This window comes from Desmodus rotundus, chromosome 7, assembly GCF_022682495.2.
Source record: "Desmodus rotundus isolate HL8 chromosome 7, HLdesRot8A.1, whole genome shotgun sequence".
NCBI lineage: Eukaryota > Metazoa > Chordata > Mammalia > Chiroptera > Phyllostomidae > Desmodus > Desmodus rotundus.
Window position 1 is genome coordinate 2,855,390 of NC_071393.1, and position 19,859 is coordinate 2,875,248.

At 52.1% G+C, this 19,859-nt stretch overlaps 1 protein-coding gene across 2 annotated transcripts; it reads right to left on the reverse strand.

The window, feature by feature from the left end:
* Positions 1-1,482: 1,482 nt before the first annotated feature.
* Positions 1,483-19,106, reverse strand: TCTN2 (tectonic family member 2). 2 transcript variants are annotated; one of them, XM_045200973.2, is made up of 19 exons: positions 18,931-19,106; positions 18,657-18,764; positions 18,121-18,197; positions 17,119-17,311; positions 16,427-16,527; positions 13,932-14,128; positions 13,455-13,581; positions 12,137-12,278; positions 11,203-11,265; positions 10,381-10,515; positions 10,058-10,135; positions 9,173-9,262; positions 8,824-8,904; positions 8,147-8,258; positions 6,073-6,179; positions 3,626-3,782; positions 2,085-2,210; positions 1,855-1,943; positions 1,483-1,699 (listed from the first exon to the last, which is right to left on the reverse strand). In XM_045200973.2, the coding sequence occupies exons 1-19, from the start codon at positions 19,010-19,012 to the stop codon at positions 1,596-1,598; spliced, it is 2,169 nt and encodes a 722-aa protein (XP_045056908.2). In that variant the 5' UTR covers positions 19,013-19,106; the 3' UTR covers positions 1,483-1,595. The 2 variants fall into 2 exon arrangements, with proteins under 2 accessions (XP_045056908.2, XP_045056909.2); XM_045200974.2 differs by lacking the exon at positions 9,173-9,262.
* Positions 19,107-19,859: the final 753 nt, after the last annotated feature.

The following is a 19,859-nucleotide window of genomic DNA, read 5'->3' on the forward strand; positions in this document are numbered from 1 at the left end:
TCCTGGAGAAAAGCCAAACTTAGCACCGTGGCCAGCAAGACCCTACTGTACCTGGCCTCTGCCCTTCTCCCAGCCCTCACCCCGGGTCGCCTGCCCAGGGCCCCCAAGGCACCTGCCTTCTTTCCAGGTCGGAGCCCTCAGCCTTGCTGATCCCTCCCCCCACCTAGAGCTCCCTGCTCCCAGACCTTCCCAATGCTGTCTCCTTCTGGTCTCAGCTCAAAGGTACTAGAGGGTAGAGGGCTGTCCCGGACCCCTAGCGCAAGTAGCCCTCCCAGCCCACCCCATCACATCCTCGTTTTGTTTTCTTCATAGCACCTACCACTGTCTGAAATTGTCTTGTCTGTGTTTATTGCCAGTTTCTCCCCTAGGGCATGTAGGCTTTATTGGATAAGGGACATTGCCTTCCTACCTCCAGGGCCCAGCGAGTAGTGGCCACTCAGGAACCGTATTTCTCAAACGCATACAAGAGTGTATGAACTTGGAAAAGTTAAAACTGTACAGGATGCCCCCAGGTCCCAGTCTCCTAGCAAAGTGCGTTTTTCCATCTTCAGTACCAAAGTCCTGCCAGCACAGTTCACAAAATCAGGATAGATAACCTGTCATTTAGAAATCCTTAGCTAATTTCCCAGAGCTACTTACACCAACTGCCGTAGACTTTCGGAATCACTGCACTTAATCAGTCACTGGGTATTTCCTCTTTTTAACAAAGGACAGTTTTCAACTTCTAGGTTGACTTTTCAAAGTCAGGTTCACCGGCGGTGAACCAAGTCCGTCTGGTGCAACAACTGCACCTATGTGGCCCCCAAAGGAAACTCGGAGGCCATTCGCCGTGTGGCCACTACAGGGGTGAAGCGGGTGGAGACACCCACTCCCCTGGCTGCCCCATGCTGTCTGTCCCCTTGTAAGGGGCCCCAGGAGAAATCTCTCTCAAGACTCAACTAGGAAAAACTGTCTTTCAGTGAAAACTGGCCTGTTTTTAACAAATGGACCCTGTGGTTCTTGTACCTAATCAGAGTTGGGTTTTCTGTAAACTGAAGACCAAATCTAACTTTACTGAATGCAAATAAATTTTCAGGGCCTTAAGTTTGCTCCTGGTTTTGTTCTACTTTCCTCCCTAGTATTTTCCCTCCCAACCCCCATATTGTTCCTTAGCAACTTATTTTGTGCTCTTGTACTACAGACACTTTTAATGCTTTATGAGTTTTAATCCTTTCTTTGGGATAGGGGTAATTAATCCATCAATCCAGCAGAAATATGTAAAAAGTTGAAGAAAAGACTGACTCTCTACAAATAACACATTTAGACCAAAATTCCTATGGCTTTAGTAATTTTTGACAAACTGAAGATTCTAATAACACTCATTTACACAGTTGACCCTCGTATGCACTTGGCTCAGTCTGGCCCGGCAACGAGAATGCCGATTCTGTACAACTTTGCACACCTGGAGAGCTGCAGGTATGTATTAAATCCACTCGATCAAAATTTCCTACAAAAATAAAGCACTTCATTTATTGAAACTGCACATCGGAGTACAACAGATCACTAAAGTAGAAGCCTGTGGTCTGCGGTGCGAGGACGCGGGTGGTGGCCGCACGTCAAGCTTTGTGTCTTCGGGGCCAGGGGTCCCGGAGGAGCACGGCTAACGCAGACAGGAACACCAGCAGCAAGCCCTTGGCCACACACTGGGGATAGGGCTCCCCTGCAAGACAATGAGGCGACTGAGCAACACAGAAAGAAGCCAAAACATTCCTAATGATCGTTTTTAAGTGGCCATATTACCAGTAAATTTCTTCCTCTTCAACTTTTTTATACATGACATGATGATGCGCATCCAGGAAATCGACTTCACCCTACCTTGATAGCCCCGGGTCAATGGGTACAGAAGCTCTGGCCAACACACGTCATTTCTGTCACAGTCATACTCTGTAAAGTTGATCTGGAATCTAGAAAACATTTAAGAATATTACAGTAGCTGCCGCAAAGCACACTTTTGGTGAGAAGCATTAAAAGTTGGTTGAAGCAATAACCTTATTTTCAAATGTATATAGTTTTCCACTCCCTAAGATGTCAGCCAAGGCGGTTACCTTGTCAGTGGCCGGGGTGGCTGCGCAGGTATCTTAATGAACTGCACGGAAGCGCTGAGAGGGAGCAGGTCGGCCTGGAGCTCACAGGTGAGCCCGCACTGGAACTGCCAGTTCATCGAGGAGACCCTGGGAAAGAGGGTGCGGGCCACACGTGCGGAGCTCACCCCACTCTGCTGAGAGTGCTGGGGAGTGGGCGCAGCCACCACACAGACCAGAGTCCCTTAAACAAGTTCAAGTCACCCCCTTGGTGTGGCAGACACTTTCCAAAGAGCACGCAGGAGGAGAGGGTGGTATGATGGCCCCTCAGGGGCCGGTCACCCAGCCACTGCACCGCCCGCACTGTGCCGGCGTGGTCCCATCCCTCCTGTGCTGTTGGTCTCATGTCCTACTGGTGCTTCTACAGCTCATGCGCTTTTTCACCCGCTCGTCTCAGACTGTACGATATAATGACCACAGCAGCTACCGCGCGCACGGGCTTTCCGTGCCCTAGGCCCAGGGCCACGGTGCTCCAGAGTCCTCACAGCAGTACCAGGAGCGTTGGGTGCTTAGCATCTGTTACTTCTGCCCACCCAGCACCCCGTCACCCTTCCGCTGGTAACTGTACCCCAACCTTCCCTTGGGGAACCACTCCCCTACTCAGTTGGGTGGACCAGAAGGGACCCACCTGAATTTACGGGGTGGGCCCATCACTGAGACTAGCCAATGAGAGTGGTCTACTGCCCTGGCCACAGTGATTGGTTCAGAAGGGAGCACATGACCCAAACTGAAGAATGAAGGTCTGCCCAGACTATTTTTGAGGAAGACGGGGAAAGAGGCTCCCTCTTTCCACTGGACCTGAAAATGGGTGTAGGCCTGGAATTGCTGGTGTTCACCTTTGCCTCCTCATGAGGAGAACCTGCCCGAGGACGACGCCACCGTAAGGAAAAAGGAGCCAGGGGATGAAGGAAACACCCCCTTGACCACACGGAGACCATGAGCCATAAGGAAGATTCGTGTGGGCTTTTCGGAGCTCGACCCAGTAAACTCCCCTTCTGACGACGTCAGTGTAAGTCGGGACCCTGTCACTGAGAGCTGACAGGGGCCTGAATACATGTGAGGTGGGGCCACCATGTTACAGGCAAGGAAACTGCCGCTCGGGAGAGACGACCTAACTGTCCAGCTCACAGGGCCCGTGTCGGGGAGACGCATGATTCAAACCCATCCGTCTGCTGCCGCCGTCGCTGCCCACGGGGCCACACTCCCTGGTCACTGTGCCCATTTACGGTCACGGATTTCAGCTCGTGCTCTGCACCAGGTGGCCCCTTGCTCGTCTCTGTACCCCCCAAATGCGCTGCAGCATCCCTTACACAGCACTTTGCCGACACTTGGGAGTGAGAACGAGTTTCCGATACAAACACGGCCGATGCCCTTTCCACTGATGCACATGTTGCTAATAACTGAAATCTGCAAACAGTCCATCAGACTCCAGGCGAGCATTTCCCTGTTCTGTGGAGCGCTTCCCTGACTCCTCTCCCCCACACTCACGCGAGACGCAATCAGACCTCATCTCTGCGCCAAGGATCTCCTGCTGAGCGATCCCTTCCACCGCGCCGGCGTCCGAGAAGAGGATGCGGATACTCAGCTGAGCAGGGACATCCAGGCAGGTGCCATTCACGCTGCCAACAGGCGGGTCCGCACCCAGGTCGGGGGCGCCTGTGCCTGCAGAAATGTGAGGTTGTGCATTTAGGAAAGAATAACCTAATAAATTGTTCTACAGTGCCAGGATACCAAAAAATGGGAAATGTTATTAGAGAGGAATCACGCGATAATGAGGCTTAAATCCCTAATAGGCTCTAGTTGTTTGTTACTCCGTAACTGTATTACTGTGTTCAAAGTGTTTCCTTGCGAGTTACGTCAGTCACTGAAACTTTAAAACCCCTGGCCCACATAATAAAGCCGTAAGTCACGAGTCCGCTCCCCACTGAAACCCACCCAGAGTTTCAGCAGAAACACTGCATCGCGGCAGTAAAGGCCCCGAGGGTCGTGCCGGGAGGTCGCTGTTCTTGTAGCCGTTGACAGAGACATTTAAAATCTACACTAATGACATTAGTTAGTGTGTTATAGTTAAAACACAATTTCCTGATGTGTTGCCAGAGCAATGATACAAAAGGGAGAATGAAACTGGATGAGAAGTTAATTTTCATTCACCTTGAAAGTTGGCTCATGGGGGGAAAAAGAGCAAGGTCAAGTATGAGAGGTGAACGGCAAGTTCTAAGGCAACTCTGGGGAGGGGTGTTCTTTGTTCCCTCCGGGATTTTGAAGGTCAGTGACACTGTTTCTTTACGGTGTCCAATTTCCTCTTCCTGACACATGTGTTCTACATCATATCTCTTCTGTTTATTAACCAGAATCCAGGGTGACTTTGGCTTGGGCATGAAAAAGAAGCTGTTTTCTACCTTGAAGGCAACACAATGTCATCACCTGGGATTTCTTTTTGGACCAACTCGGCTTCTCTGCCTTGCAGTTCCCCATTCTTTTCATTCGTGGTGTCTTACTCCCTCCCTCTGTCTCTCGGTCATTCTGAGACAGCAGAGCCCAGAGGCTGACAAGCCCCAACCTCAGGATTCTATTCCCAAATGAGGATCTAACTCTGGGCCTAGTGAACTGAGACCCCTGCCCGAGTCCGAGAGGGACCTCTGGCCACCCAAGGGTGTCAGGTAGAGAGAGTCATAATGATCTGGGCCCTGATCACAAGGGCTGGGGAGGGCGCGGGCGTTTGCCCAGAAGGTGCTTCGCACAAACTGCAGCCCACGGACATGACCGCAGAGGGCGTGGAGGACAGCTGCTGCCCACCAGCCAGGCAGAACTGAGGACACAGGAGCAACCACAGGGGCAGGAGGCAACTTAGGAGAGCAGGGCCTGCAGAGCCACTTAGCTCTTTCTGGCTCCAAAAGGCAGCTGCATTAACTAGAGCGACAGAAGCAGCTTGCTTTCTCTTCAGGGCACTGACACACTCAGGCCTCTGGGAAACCCGGAGGGATGCGCCTGACCTGCCAGCTGAGCAGCAAGGAAAGAGGCTGGAACCCTGAAACAAACTGTGACCCAAGGCTTCTCCACTGATAACCAGACTGAGCTGGAGCCCAGTGACCAGATGGCATTGTGGATGTGCAGGTGAAGTCAGGCCTGTTGTGGCAAGCTCCGTCTGGTTCCCTTCTACTCCATGGGACACGTGGGCTGTGCCTCGTCTTCCGGGCACACGGGCCCCTGCGAACCCCATGCTGTAAATGCCGCCGACCAAAGAAAAAAGGCCCTGGACTCCCAAGTCTTTTCATCTGGCCTCGGGGACCCCTGTTGTACCTTAATTTCTGTCTTTCAGCCTTATTGATATATAATTCATGTACTGTACAATTCCCCCAGCAAGGTTCACAAGTCCGTGGGCCTCAGTGTGTTCACAGAGGTGTGCAACCATCACCAGGCCAACTTTAGAACATCCTCATTGCCCCCAAAAGAAACCCTGTGTCCATCAGCATCACCCCTCTTTTCCTCCCGACCGCCCCAGCCCCGGCCCCGCTGGTCTGCATTCTGTCTCTGTAGGTTTCCCTGTTCCGGACACTGCACACAGACGGGATCAGACAGCGAGTGGTCATTCGTGTCTGGCTCCTTTCACTTAGCATTTTCTATTACCTCATTTCCTTTTAAGTCAACAAAATTGCTGTTCTAAATTACAGAGTCAGTTCTCAGTTGCCCATATGCCTGCCCATCAGAACCAACACCAGCTGAAAGGTGCCAACAATCTCCAAACCGCCTTTACAAAGACTGTCAGCTCGTAGGACCACTGGGCAATTCGACCCTGCTGTGGCTTTCCTGTCTTAGAAATACAAGAGGCGTCACAAATGAGAGGTAAAGACGTGAGGAGACCTCCTGCCTGGAGTGTTAACCTCTAAACACACGTCAGCTGCTGTGACCCAGCAGCCTGGTCACACAGGCCGCACGCATGGCTCTCACTTACGTATGATTTCAAGCCAGCCATCACTAAGATCGTTGTAATCGGAGTTGCCTCTCATTGCCACGTGAGTTGCTTGCATTAATGAATCAAGTATTTCCACAGCCTTCTCCCTGCAAGAGATTCACACAGGTCTCGGTGCACGGCCGGCCAGCGGCCCCATCCCGAAGTCCTTCTCGGGGAGTCCCCGGGCTGTGCTTGCTGGGGGCCTAGGTGAAAACCTGCCAGTGAGGGGCGAGCATGCAAGAGCCATCCCTGACTTACACCTAAACTTAAAATGGTGGTAACTGCTGTGGTATCATATAGTTTACCGACTCTGCCGAGTGTCACAAAACACGGGAAGTGGGTGGCGCACACACAACGCTACCTGGGCACGGTCATGGGCCGGGGCGACCCAAAAGTAAAAGGAACCTGGACGCCTGGCTAGAATCGGGAGCCACAAAATTCAGTGAAGACCAAGACCGGGAATTAGCATCCCTCCTTCCAGTAATGTCAGCCGAGGGTGCCCGTCACATGAACTGCAGCAGCCAGACTCCGCCCGGCACTCGGGCCTCGCGCCCTGTGGCCAGGAGCCGCTGCGGGTGACTTACACCTGCAGTTTTCTTCCCTTCTCGATGTCTCCCCCAACTTTTCCTTGCTCCCCAATAATCTGTACCACTCAGGATATGTTACAGATGAATAAGTGTAAAAGTGCGTGCAACAAAAAGCACGGTGAGATACCACCTCACACCTACTAGCATAGCTACCACCAAGCAGGCGGAAAATACAAGTGTTGGCAAGGGTGCGGAGAGGCTGGAGCGCTCTTACATGGCTGGTAGGGACATAAAATGCTGCAGCCGCTACGAAAAACACTGTGGAGGCTCCTTTGGAAATTAAACGTACAATTATCATGCGGTCCAGCAATCCCATCCCTGGGCACGTGCCCAGAACTCAGGACGGCCCTGGCTGGCGTGGCTCAGTGGACTGGGCGCCAGACTGCAAAGTAAATGGTTGCGGGTTCGATTCCCAGTCAGGGCACAGGCCTGGGTTGCAGGCCAGGTCCCCAGTAGGGGGTGTGTGAGACACAACCACACACTGATGTTTTCTGTCCCTGTATTTCTCCCTCCCGTCCCCTCGCTCTAAAACTAAATTTAAAAAATCTTTAAAAAAGAAAAGAACTGAAGACAGATGTTCAAACAAACACTGGTACGTGAATGTTCTCAGCAGCCTGAGGGTGGAGCGACTCATGTGCCCAACGACAGCTGAGGACAGACAAAACACAGTTCACCCTGGCCATGCTGGGGCCCGGCCGTGAAAGGGAACGGAGCTCTGACCCCGGCACAACATAGACGGACGTCGAGGACGTGACGCTGAGTGAGAGACGCCAGATACAGAAGGCCACGTATTGTGTGTGATTCCTTCGACATGAAGCCCACAGAGACAGCAGGCAGACAGGCGGGGGCTGGGGGCGGGGATGGGCAGTGGCTGTGAAGGGCACGGGTTTCCTTCTGCAGGTGGGAATGCGTGGGGACCAGACAGAAGTGATGACTGCACAGCAGCACGAATGTACTGAACGCCACCTCCAAATGATTAACTGTATTTCACCTCAATTTAAACAAATGAACTTGGGGGTGGGCACAGGGGAAAATAAATTAAAAATTAAAAAGAATGCATATGCATATCTATGAAAACACGTTCCAAACGCCACCCAATTAAGAGGAAACTCTTCATATACCGTATAAAAGGGCTTAGGCTCTCTTTAAGTGGTAATCCACCGATTATGCCTGCTAGACCCTTGTTATAGTTCCAGGAGTACTGGGTCCCCATGAGCTGAACAAACTTTAGCAGAGAAGTTTGCACAAATGTGGAAGAAATGCCTGGAGTCCCAAGAAAAGAAGTCTATTTTCCTTTATATTGATATTTGAATCAACTCTAAATTGTATTGGAAGTTCGCATTTATTCAATACTCACTATCGCTTTTACATCAATTTTTTACGCAGACCCAAATTTTCCACACTCTTGTCGTCTTTAGGATTCACGTGGTGAACGAATGTTAAGTGGACGCTGACAATGTGGACCTGCGCCTCCATGAGACACCCACCTGAGCTGGCTGCAGCCCTCACTGATCCCGACTTCTAGGAGGCACCCGGAGAGCACGTTTTCTCCAAACAAAATGGGCTTGAAAGCAGCTGATGTGCACAAACCTCTTCCAGCTGTAAAATGAAAGAGTGTATCCTCTTACTATTTTTGCTAAATAAAAGAAAAGATGTACTTCAAAGTTTTTCTTGGAAATCAGAGAGGAGACAGCAAGCAGGAACGAAGTCTCCAGTTTTCCAGAACCGAGGCCACTGTGGCGCTGAGCCTCCCAGGCTGGGCGAAGGCACCTTTCTGTGTCGGAACACCTGCCACCGCGGTGGGTTCTGAGCCTGAGCTCCAGGGCTCTGGCAGAGGTGGGTAACGCCCACGGGTGCGAAGACGTCCACAGTGTGGAACATGCTGTGCCGTGTCCAACAGCACCTCCTCAGGCAACGGGCGAAGGGTCGAAGGACCCTGGCGCCAATCCCACATGCAAACCCCTCTGGTGACCAGCACCTCAGGTGAAGACGCTGTTACCATTTTTCACAGCAACAGAAAAAAAGAACATAAAAAATAACCACCCTGCAGCTAAATAAACCAACTGAGCTTTCAAGTGGCTGCTTACTTGATTAGATTCAAAATATGGCAGTATTTCCCCTTCTAGTTTACCAAAGAGCTGGTCCTGTAGTCAGAGCCCATTACCTGGCTGCCAAAGGTGTAAAGTCGAAACGCCACGCGTCCTGTTGGCATCTAAGGCTCGAACAGGCCTGCCGAGTTGGTAACCTAGACAGCACAACAGATGAGAGGTAACGGCAAGGCCAGCGCGAGCTCGCCAAGTAGCCCACGAGAGGAACACACACTGAAGGGAGACACACAGGCGAAGCTTCTTCAAAACGGCCTGGAGGGAGAGAGGGCTCACCCTCATTTGTGTTAACGAAGACAGTCGTGTGACGTTTAAAACACATTTTAGGAACAGATTCTGAAAAGCGAAAAGCAGGCAAGCGTTCGTCCCGGATCACTCGGCTGAGCAGGCCGAGTAATGAACACTTACTGAGTGACGCGTCCCACTTCCCCGAGGAGCTCGCGGAGGACACTCGGACCAAAGGGCCCTTTCGACGGAGCCGTTCTTCCCCTAGAAAACCTGTTCAACCCCACGGTCTGGTCAGGCCCGTTCCCACCCACCAGCTGCTAATGCATATCATCGTTCCCGACCTTGTATTATGAAAGTGTTCACACGAACAGAAAAGCTGAATGCAGAGCCATGAGGGCCCAGACAGCCACCATCTGGAATCAACTGCTGTTAATACTGAGCCATGTGTGTCTTATCTACACCGAAAAAACATGGATCCCTCTTCTCTCTCTCTCTCTCTATATATATACATATGCGTATATATACATATACATACACACATGTGAACAGACACACACATATCTTTTTGCAGGACCATTTGAAAATAACTTGCAGACATCACGACACTTCATCTCCAAAAGCTCTGCCCACAGCCCCCAAATGAAGGGCGGCCCCACAGCCGAGAGGCGGTCCACGTGTCCATAAGCAAAATGCACAACGTGACAGGGACATCACAGTCCCCGGGAAGGCTCGCCACAGTCTCCAGGTTAGGAACTCATCATCTGCAGCTTATTCCTCCTTAAAACGCTCATTTCAGCAACATTTTACATGTGTTACCTCTTTTTCAAAAGACCAGGAGCTAAAGAGAAAGAATGTCTTGCATTCACAGCAACTTGCTACTATCTACAACAACTTATGCAGAAAAAAAAAGGCGTGTCACCAGAACAAGAATTCAGTGTCACCACAGAGAAGGGGAAAGGTCAGGGTCACACACAGGAATGGGAGAGTCACGCAGAACCACCGTGTCGGGGAGCAGTGCTGAGCCTGCGCGCCTGTCAGATGGGTGACTGACGGACACCGCCTCACCTGGGTTTCCAGATGTCCCCCTTTCATCTCCACTGTTGTAGCTTAAAAATGTCACTGTAAACCTCTGCATCACGACTCCTGGGAACAAAGTAAAGCAAAATGTCACATGCTCCGTGCCACCAGGAAAGGAAATGATCCCTCATGGTGTCATTTTCTTTACCTTATAATTGCATTTGGATGTGCGAAAAAATTAGTCTTTTTTATTAATCACAACTACAAATAAGAAATGAGGACGGCTTGGTTTTATGTTATAACTACGAGACTCTCGAAGGAAGTAAAACACTTTAAGATGAAAGCAGCCCCGCTACCCGCGACCGAGTTACCTTTCTGGTGCGCACTGACTCCCACCCTGAGGATTCTCACACGTATGTCGCTGATCGTGTTATTGTTCCATCTGAAAACATAATGTTCTTCCACAGTCACGTTTCTGGGGGCGGGGCCGGTACTTAAAAGTGTTTCTGCAAATACAAGAAAACTTCCGTAAACTAGAGACCCCCTGCGGGCTCAGGTCTGTTGATGGTCCTAGCAGGTCAGTGCTGGGTGCTCTCTCGGTACCATTGCAATGTCCCGAGTGAGGTCTGTCCCTTCCTTTCACCGCTGTAGCCCGCCACCCGGCTCACAGCTCAGACCACATGCTGGGTAGAGTGCGTGTCAGATGAAAGACTAATGAATGTCGGCGCCTCCCCCAGCAGATCTGGCGAAGTGACGAGGAAGTTCGAGAGCGACAACGCAGTGGAAAGGAGCACAAACGGCACCCTTCACCCTTCGTCAAACACAAAAGCCTGGCACCGGCCGCCGCGCTCTGCGTGACTCATCTGCATCGCAGCTGCGACGTGAAAACGCCGGTCCTAAAAAATTCTTTAACCATCTGGAAAACATGTAAGGGAGGTTCGCAGACCCTGTGACGGGGGGCACCCGGGAGCCCACGTACGCCAGGCTGCGGAGGAAGCACTTCCAGGTCACTTAGGAGGTGCGGCAGCACGGGCAGGCAGGACAGGGACAAAGTGCTGGTGGGGTGGCTCTCTAAGGGTCGTGAACCCCCGTAAATTCCCAACGAAAATGCATTTGACCTGGGGCTGTGCGTCACTTGTGAGCAGTAACGTGCATTTCTGTGGAAATGGTATAAACGTGGCACGTGAAAATACCTGTACTGATGAACCCGTCCAGGTCAGCTGCTTCCTCATAGGTCACTTTCGGTGCAACGATGCCTGAAAGGACACGTGAATTGACCTTCCGCAGGACGGCGTGGCCTGACATGATCACATTTCCTCATGCGGATGAGAGCTTATCAAGCGAATACCGTCCCTGCCTGTCCCGTGTGCCAACCACAAAACCCTCTCCCACTCCCCACCACCATCGGAGGGGAGCCCCACTACTGTCCGCATCTCACCACAGCCGAGGAGGGGCAAGGCCACCATCAGCACGCACGACCCGGAAAGTCACTGTCACATAAGGACGGCCGGTGGGTGCGTAAAAGGGTGCAGTCGCCGTAGAAAACAGCTTTGTGGGCCTTGAGAAGTTGAGTGGCCCTGCGACCCCACAACCCCCCTGCGTGGCACATGCCGAGAGAAGCGAGAGCAGGTGTGGGCACAGACACCTGTGCCCGAGCGCTCACAGTGGCCCCCGGCCGACAGCCCACAGCAGGAGCAAGCCGGATGTCCCCAACAGGGCGGGGGGGGGGGGGGGGGGGGACACTGGGTGACAACATGGGGTCTGGTCACGTGGAACAGGAATCGCAAGAACCCGACGCTGAGTGAGAAGCCAGACACACAAGGCTGCGCGTCATGTGACAACGCTGGTGTGAAACGGCACCGCACGGAGGAGGCGGCTGCTCGACACTGTGCGTGGAGGAGATGCCACCGAACTGTATGCTCTCAAATGGTCCGTTTTACGTTCCATGAATTTTACCGCGGTTCTAAAAAAGGAACTACAGTGCAATCTGCTGCCTCACGGAGCAGAACTTCGATCAAGGGCGAAATGCTACTTTCCGTGGATCCAGCGGAAGTGACCTTTGTTCTCGCGAGATCAGTTTAGCCAAACGCTGGGGCTGTGTCCTGCTCTCAAACCAAGGCGGCCTACCTCCCACGGCGCCGCTCTTTATCTTGGCGTTGACCGCGCCTTCTTGTTCTCGGTAGGCTGCCAGGTCAGTGACGCACCGGACGTCGAAATTCTGCAGGAACCCCACTGGGGCATCTTGCACACACTGCCCAGCCAGGGACACCTGGGGGGTGGGGAGGAGACCCAACGGATGGGTGACCTCTGTCCGGACCCTCGAGTACGGGCAACGTCGCGGAGCAGGGCTCTTCTGCAGCCCGCCCCCGCTGCCGGGGGAGGCTCAGCGATGGCTGGTTCATCGACTGGTTGACCAGCTTTCCAGAAATATCTAGTCAATTTGCTAACCAAAGTCTGGAAGCCACAGGCTGAGGAATCTCAGGAAGTATTATTCCACAAAAACCAAGAAAATTCCCTGCTCTCTTCCACTGACTTCGCAGAAACATGACTATATTCAACCTCATTTCTTTGCCTTGTTACAACCAGACTTTTGTTAAAACCCTAAGAATGGATTCATATGAATAGTAAAGAGAAATAGCTTTTAGATTCCCATTTTTTGTTTGTTTGTTTACACTCACCGAGGACACGCTACTGATTTTAGAGACAGGAGAGGGAGGGAGAGAGAGAGGGAGAGACGCTGCCTCTCGCACACGCCCGGGCGGGGGTCCAACCCACAGCACTCCCGTTTATGGGTCAACGCCCCGGCACCACGCAGGGCTAGACTCGCATGTTTTGTTCTCACTGACATTTTTTCCACAAAATCTTGAACTTAAAAAAAAAAAAGGTTTCATATCAAACTCTGTAGCCTTAACACAGTTTTCAAAATTCTGGAATATTATTGAATATATTAAATTACATATTTATATAGCTTGCTAGAAGTTGGCTATTAAACTAGCAGAAGTGAAGAATGAGTTACTTTGATGGAAATTTATAGAATGTCTTTTGGTTTTATTAAGTTCGCTAGGAGATTTAGCAAAGGCAGTGATTGATTTAAGAGTGACTATGAAAAAAATAATCTAGAAACCATAAATAGTTGAGTGCCTAGAAAATCCATAAGAAAAAAATTTAAGTAACTTAGAATGGTAATTTAAGAGCAATATGAGTTAAATTAAAAACAGGATGAAAAACGAAGGCCCTGGCTGGTGTGGCTCAGTGGAGTGCGTGTCCTATGGGTGGTGGGTTCGATCCCCATTCAGGGCACATGCTTGGGTTGGGGGCCAGATCCTCAGCTGGGGGCTGGAGAGGCAACGGATGGATGCTTCTCTCCCTCTCTCTCTCCCTCCCTCCCCCTCTCTCTAACAGTACATAAAAAAAAGCCCCAGCGTGTGACAACTGAAATCACTACCTGAGGAACAGTGAAGTATGCCTTGTCCGCAGTCATGACCGGGTCTCCTTGTTTGTAACCGAAGTCTGAAAAGTCCCTCGGGTCGGCGTGGACGGGCACCTCGAGGGCAGCGTGCGGGCCCGGGGCGCTGCAAATCAGTGAGAGGGACTATCGCGAACATTTCTAGCTACTGTCGGCCAAAACAGCTGTTTGTGGAAACCGTATTCTTTACTTCTAAATTGCCAACGTGGTATTTGTACTAAGCGGCACTGAACTGTATACTTCAAAGCAGTTAGTGGCTGAAAACAACAATGAAGTGGGCGTGGTCAGCTAGGCGTTGGGGGCTCCCCCCCCCGAAAGCCCCGCCCTCTGCCCCGCCCCAGGCGCACTGTCCCAGTCCGTGTATTTCCCGGGAGGCCCGGTTCTTTCTGACACGGAAGGCACTCACTAACTGTGGCCTAGAGTGGAATGGAGAACCGGGCCGTCGCGGGCACTCACACGGCCCCGAGGTGGAAGTAACCGAGGAAGGGCGAGCTGGCGGGGGGCGACTGCACACACAGCAGCGGGAACCAGGCCTCGGCCCCAGGCGCCCTCTTCGCTGAGCAGAGCTGATCAAAGACCGGGTTCACGTCCCCTCCAAACACGCCGGTGAAGCAGGACTCCCTGAAGAGTTCTGTTACCTCCGGGGAGCACTCCTGGGGAAGAAATGGAAAGGAGCAGAGAGAAGACACACGCTCCCTGGGGTGGCCACCAGCCCCCAGCCCTGCGAGGCCAACGCCAATTCTGTGCATTGGCAGCAGTGGCACCCCTGGCACCCGGCAGGGGGCAGGGACCAGGCACACACTCCGGCTATCTTCGAGGGCTCTGCGCCCCCAGAAAGTGCTACACCTTCCTTAATCCACTCCCTCCAAGCCTCCAAGTGGGGAAACCCAACCTTCGAGGGGACCGTACCTCTGCAGGGGACACAGACGAGCCCACAGAGAGCAGGAAGAGAAGAAAGACAACAGGGAATAAACCCCAAGTGGGGATAAGAACAGAGGAAACCTCCCTGCCACACTGTCATCCCCATTCCCGTGAGAGAAACGGAAGGACATTCCGAGTTGTCCCCATTCAGTAAGAATCCTTGCGGCCCTCACTGTGGTGCCCTGCATGACACGACACCAGAAGCAGGGGACAGGACGGAGTGCCCCGTGCCACTGCAACACTCCTTTAAGTCAACAGAGCTATTGCGGCAACCCTAACCTGCACGCCTTCCTCCACACAGACAACTATGACCGCTTTGTCCCCATCCTTCGACCTGACGGAGAGACGCAGCGGCACACAGGCCTGGGCTGGAGTCCCTCCCACTCTGGGGCGAGCGCAGCTGTCACGCCTGGCTTCGCTGAACAGAATAGGGAGGCGTAGGGGCTTCATCTCCACTCTGATGCTCACACTCACAGTTGTAGTTACGATAACAATTCCACTCAATTTAAAAAACTAAAACCATAACTCTGTTCCAGTATCAGTGGAGACACCGGAGTGGTATTCTCTGCCTCTTGCTCCCAGGTGCCTCGCTGGGCCCTGTGCCCGGCCTACTTTCGGGCTTGTGACACACGGCGTTTGTACACAGACACAGCACCCGCCACTCACGTCACTGAGTTCCCGGTCGGTGGCATCTGCACACAACCGCTTCATACACGCACAGTGTTTAATTTGAATTGCTCTTGTTTAAAAAAAAATAGGTCACTTTCTTTTCCACCTCTAAGAAACAAGGGGCTCGAGACCTACTTAACTCTGACCCAATCACCTGTGAAATGAGGAAGGGTACGGATGAATAGCGAATGCATGAATAAAGTATAAAGTAACTTCCGGGCGATGTTAACTGGGTCATGTTATACATGCATACTGAATTATAATAATTTCAGAACAAAAAGACGACCCAATTAAAAAATGGGCAAAGGGCCTAAATAGACATGTCTTCAAAGAAAAGATAAAAATGGCCAATGAGCACGTGAGAAGACCTTCAACGTCATTCGCCACCAGAGAAGTACAGAACAGTCACAGTGAAATACCGCACTCCCCACCCCCACCCCGGGGTGGCCACAGTCAGAGACCACCGCCACACCGGGGGCGGACACGGAAAACTGCGGCCTTCACACCCACCGGCGGGACCGTGAACCAGTGCAGCCGCTTTGGAGAACCTCAGTCCCTCCACAGGTTAAATAACTCCGTTACCGTGCGACAGAGCATCCCGCCCCTCGGTAATGCGCCCAAGAGAAGTGGAAACACACAGCCAAACAAACACTTGTACGCAAGCGTTCGCAGCAGCACTGTTCATAACAGTCGAAGAGTGAAAACCACCGAATGTCTGCGAATCGATGGAGGGATAAACAAACCGTGGTCCAGCCATCCAGTGGACTGAGACTCAGCCACGGAAAGGAACGGAGCCCGGACACCGGCTGCAACGTGGACGAACCCTGAGAACAGGATGCTGAGCAAGAGACGCCAGACACAGAGGCCACATAGTGTGTGACTCCACTTAAAGGAAATGTCCAGGACAGGCAAAGCCACCACGACAGAGGGCAGGTTACCAGTGGCCTGGGATGAGGGCTGCAACGGGGGCGACGGCAAATGGGCACCGGGCTTCTTTCTGGGGCTGTGGAAACGTCCTAAAATTACATTGTCGTGATGGGTGTACAACTCTCCACGCTTTCTAAAAATCATTGAAAACAATGTATTTTCCTTCCTTTTTATAGAAGCAGCTCCTGCATAGCGGCTCCTACCTAGGAAATTAAAACCACCCTCCCAGTGTGACCGCCACAGTCACCACCTCACCCACAGGTACATTTCTACTTCTGCGTTCAACACAGACGGTGCCCGCGAAGGAAACACTCAATCGGAAGACAACACGGCCCGCGAACCGCAAGCAAAAGGCTGCTGCCGGGGCACCGCTGGTGCTCTCCCCATGCCACCAGGCACCGTGATTCCGTGCCCAATAATGGGAAGGAGCGTACCTGGTCACAGCAGCAGCGAACATCACAGGCCCCGGCTGTTAAATTACAAGGACACGGACCAAGAGGCTGGTACACCTGGTTGGGGATAACAGTCATGTTCTCTGAAAAGTACAAGCAACAGAGAAGTTCAGCTATGAAACAAACCCTCTAACAAAGCATGGCCACAACGTTGACGTTGGAAAGAAAGCTGAATCATTGTTTCCCAAATCGCCGTTCCCAAGCACCCCACAGGACGGAGCCCCTGAGGTGAGGGATGCAGAGCGCACACCTGAGGCCTGTGTGCGCCACCCACCGAAACCCGAGTGTCCGGGAACACAGGGCGAGTCATAGCAGACCACAGAAGGCGCCCTGTCCTGTAAGCCAATTTACAAGTTAGGGTGAATGGAATGCACTGGTTTTATTTCTTAATATGTAGAACTGCCCTTTTCTTAATTCAGACTGCTATTCAAGCACCTATTCCTTCAAATTCATCACCTCCTTCAGCAGAGGAAACCAGAGCCATGGCGACACTTCAGACAACTGACCTGGTGCCCATCCAACTGCGAGAGCATGTGGAACTGAGCTACCTGCCCACCCTCAAGTCCCGTCACCCTGTGAATCCATATCTCCACGTCACAGCAAGTACCCAAGCTACACGACACACACAGACACTGTTCGACATGAGTGTCATGAGGGAAAAAGACGTCGCTTGCCTGACGCATTCTGGGCCAGAGAGGAGTTGGCATAAATCTCCACTTGAATGGGCAGATGTGCTAAACAGGATGAGTTGTGAGAGGCTGAAACCAGCAGAGCTTGGACGAGACACGGGGACTCGGAGAAGGGGTCTGTCTCGGAGGAACACCGCCGCAGGGCTGTCTTCAACCTCACTGTTACTTCCAGCACATCCTGAAGGGAAGAGATTGCTGCGCTTTACAATGATGGAAAACACAACCAAATCACACACCAGCCTGAGTTCAGTTTACAAAAGGCAAACTGTACACAAAGGTACCGTAACTCTGTTTAATTCCACCCAAAAACCTCTGGCGAGATGCAAGCCCTGATTTCAAATCCCATTTAATATAAAAGCAAGCAACTTTTGGATACTCAGAGAAAGCGAACCACAGGTCTGAAAATTAACTCAGTTTGTCTAGCCCTTTTTGAGTTTATCATCCTATCAGTGGAAGATTAAATATACAAAACAAGCTACTGAAAAAAATTAATAAATAAATAAAAATAAGGAAAAACAACAACAAGGAAAGCACCTACACACATTCCCCACATCCTGAGGTACAAAGTCTCATCCTCCATAAACTCTGGAGTTGGTATCTTGCACACACTTGGCACTCCTTAACGTGAATTAAATGGAAGATATTTAACCTCTCCAGGCCTTACACATAAGCTCAGCGTAGGATGAGATCCGTGGCTTGAGGAGCTTTTTGAGTCCCAGAATGATTTGATCATCTGATGAAAGCCGGCAGCCCTCTCGTAAGAAAAACGCACATGCGCACATGGTTTGACACTGAATTTCAGAAGGTGAACAGACCCTTGGCAACTCGTCAGAGGATCCCCAACCTGGGGGGTAAGGACCTCTGGGCTGGATGGGTGTCTACTGGACCCGAGAGCCCACGGTTTGAGGGCAGTTCCAGCCCCAAGGCAGCTGCACCTCGTCCAATCAAGAGAGCACCAACTGTGGGTCTCCACAGATGCCACCTTACCACACTGCGGGTCACAGTCAAACTCCAGTCTCCTGTGTCATTGTTCAGCACACCACAATCGGGACCCGGCAGTGATCCTAAAGGAGATGAAACGCAAGGTGGTATTGCCCAGCGGCTTACAGGGTGCACGCACTGCCTGGGATGGAATCCCTTTCCAAGCCAAAGATCGGGCCCTTTACAAGCTGTGTGGCTTCAGGCAAGTGCCAACCTCTCTGAACGTCAGTGTCTTCAGCTGTCTCATGGGATTAAAAGATATTATTGTTCTCATTAGGACAATGAGGTGATGATGCGTGTCAGGCACGCAGGCGCAGCTCACTAAACGCCAGCCACTGTGACTGCAAGCTGGCTTTGATCAGAGCTGCCCGTCGGTCATCTAGGGTCCACAGCAGCCCCCCGCCCTCCGCCCCCCGCCCCACATCCACCCTGTGGACAGTGGCAGGCAGGGAACCCCTGGGGTGCCACCTCGCCCGTTTCCTCTGCCGGCCCGGACCTGGTGCCTCCGCCTCCCTCCCCACTAGAAGGGCCGGATTCTTTACCCGCCTCGGCCTGCAGCAGAGACAGGGACACAGCCACATCCTCGGGGGCTCCGACCAGGGATGCGCTGACCTCAGGGACAGATGTGCGGATGAAAGAAGGGATGAACACTAGGCGGGAAGGAAGGAAACAGGGAGGAGTTAGTAGCGGCGGAGTCTGTGCCCCCGGACTGCTTCAGCGGTGACTCCGGAACTACCCGAAGACACCTCGTCTGGCCCCTTCAACGCCTTGTCCCTCAGCCCGGCCCTGCAGGCCCCTGGTCCCCACGATGCATACCCAGGTCCCCCGCCAACGGCCTCGGGACACCCTGAAAAAGCAGGAGCCCCAAGAGCAGTGTGACCAGCGATGGCAAGCCCATATCTAGGACCTCTCGGGAACCGTGCGTGCCCTAGAAACCTGGAACCTCCGGGACGCAGCACCCAGGGCCGCGTCGCCCCTCCGCCGCCATCTTGTCAAGCGAACGCCGGGAGCTATGGCAACCACCAATCGGCCACCAGCCTGCTGAGCGGCCTGCTGTGATTGGACCAGCGTAGAGAGCCCGCCCCTGGCATGCCACAGCTTCCCGGCCCAGCATCCAGACCCCGCCCACAAGGCTTGTGCCCACCTGAAGGATTAAGTAGCAATGTGCGTCGAGTTTAAAAACTGGAGTTGGGCGTGGGGAGGGTGGTATAAGGGGACTAAGTAGTAATGGAAAGAATACAATAAAGATTAAATTAAAAAAAAAAACAATTTCCCCCTGGCCGGTGTGGCTCAGCTGGTTGGAGCTTTCATCCTGTACACAGAAGAGTTGCGGATTCGAGCCCTGGTCCGGGCGCTTCTGAGAAGGGGTGATTGGTGCTTCTCTCCTCTCTTAATAGTCCTTCCCAAACAAGATTGTGTGGGAATTAAACGAGGCAAGGCATCCAATGAGTTTAGCCCAAGGCCTGGCATATAGTAAGCCCTCAATAAACGTTGGCTCATTTTCACTCTCAGGGCTGGTGCACCAGTTAGCTGGGAGACCGCACACAGGGTGTTCAGCACAACGCCTGACCAACAGCAAAGGCCAAATAAACGTTTGCCTTGATTATTCTTTATGTTCTTTTTTTTTTTTTTTTCCTGTGACATATTAATGGATCGGCGAATCTAACATTCCGAGCATTATTTTTTTCTTACACTCTTCTCGCAAAAACAGTTCATTGCTGCAGTTGTAACATTAGCATTAACAT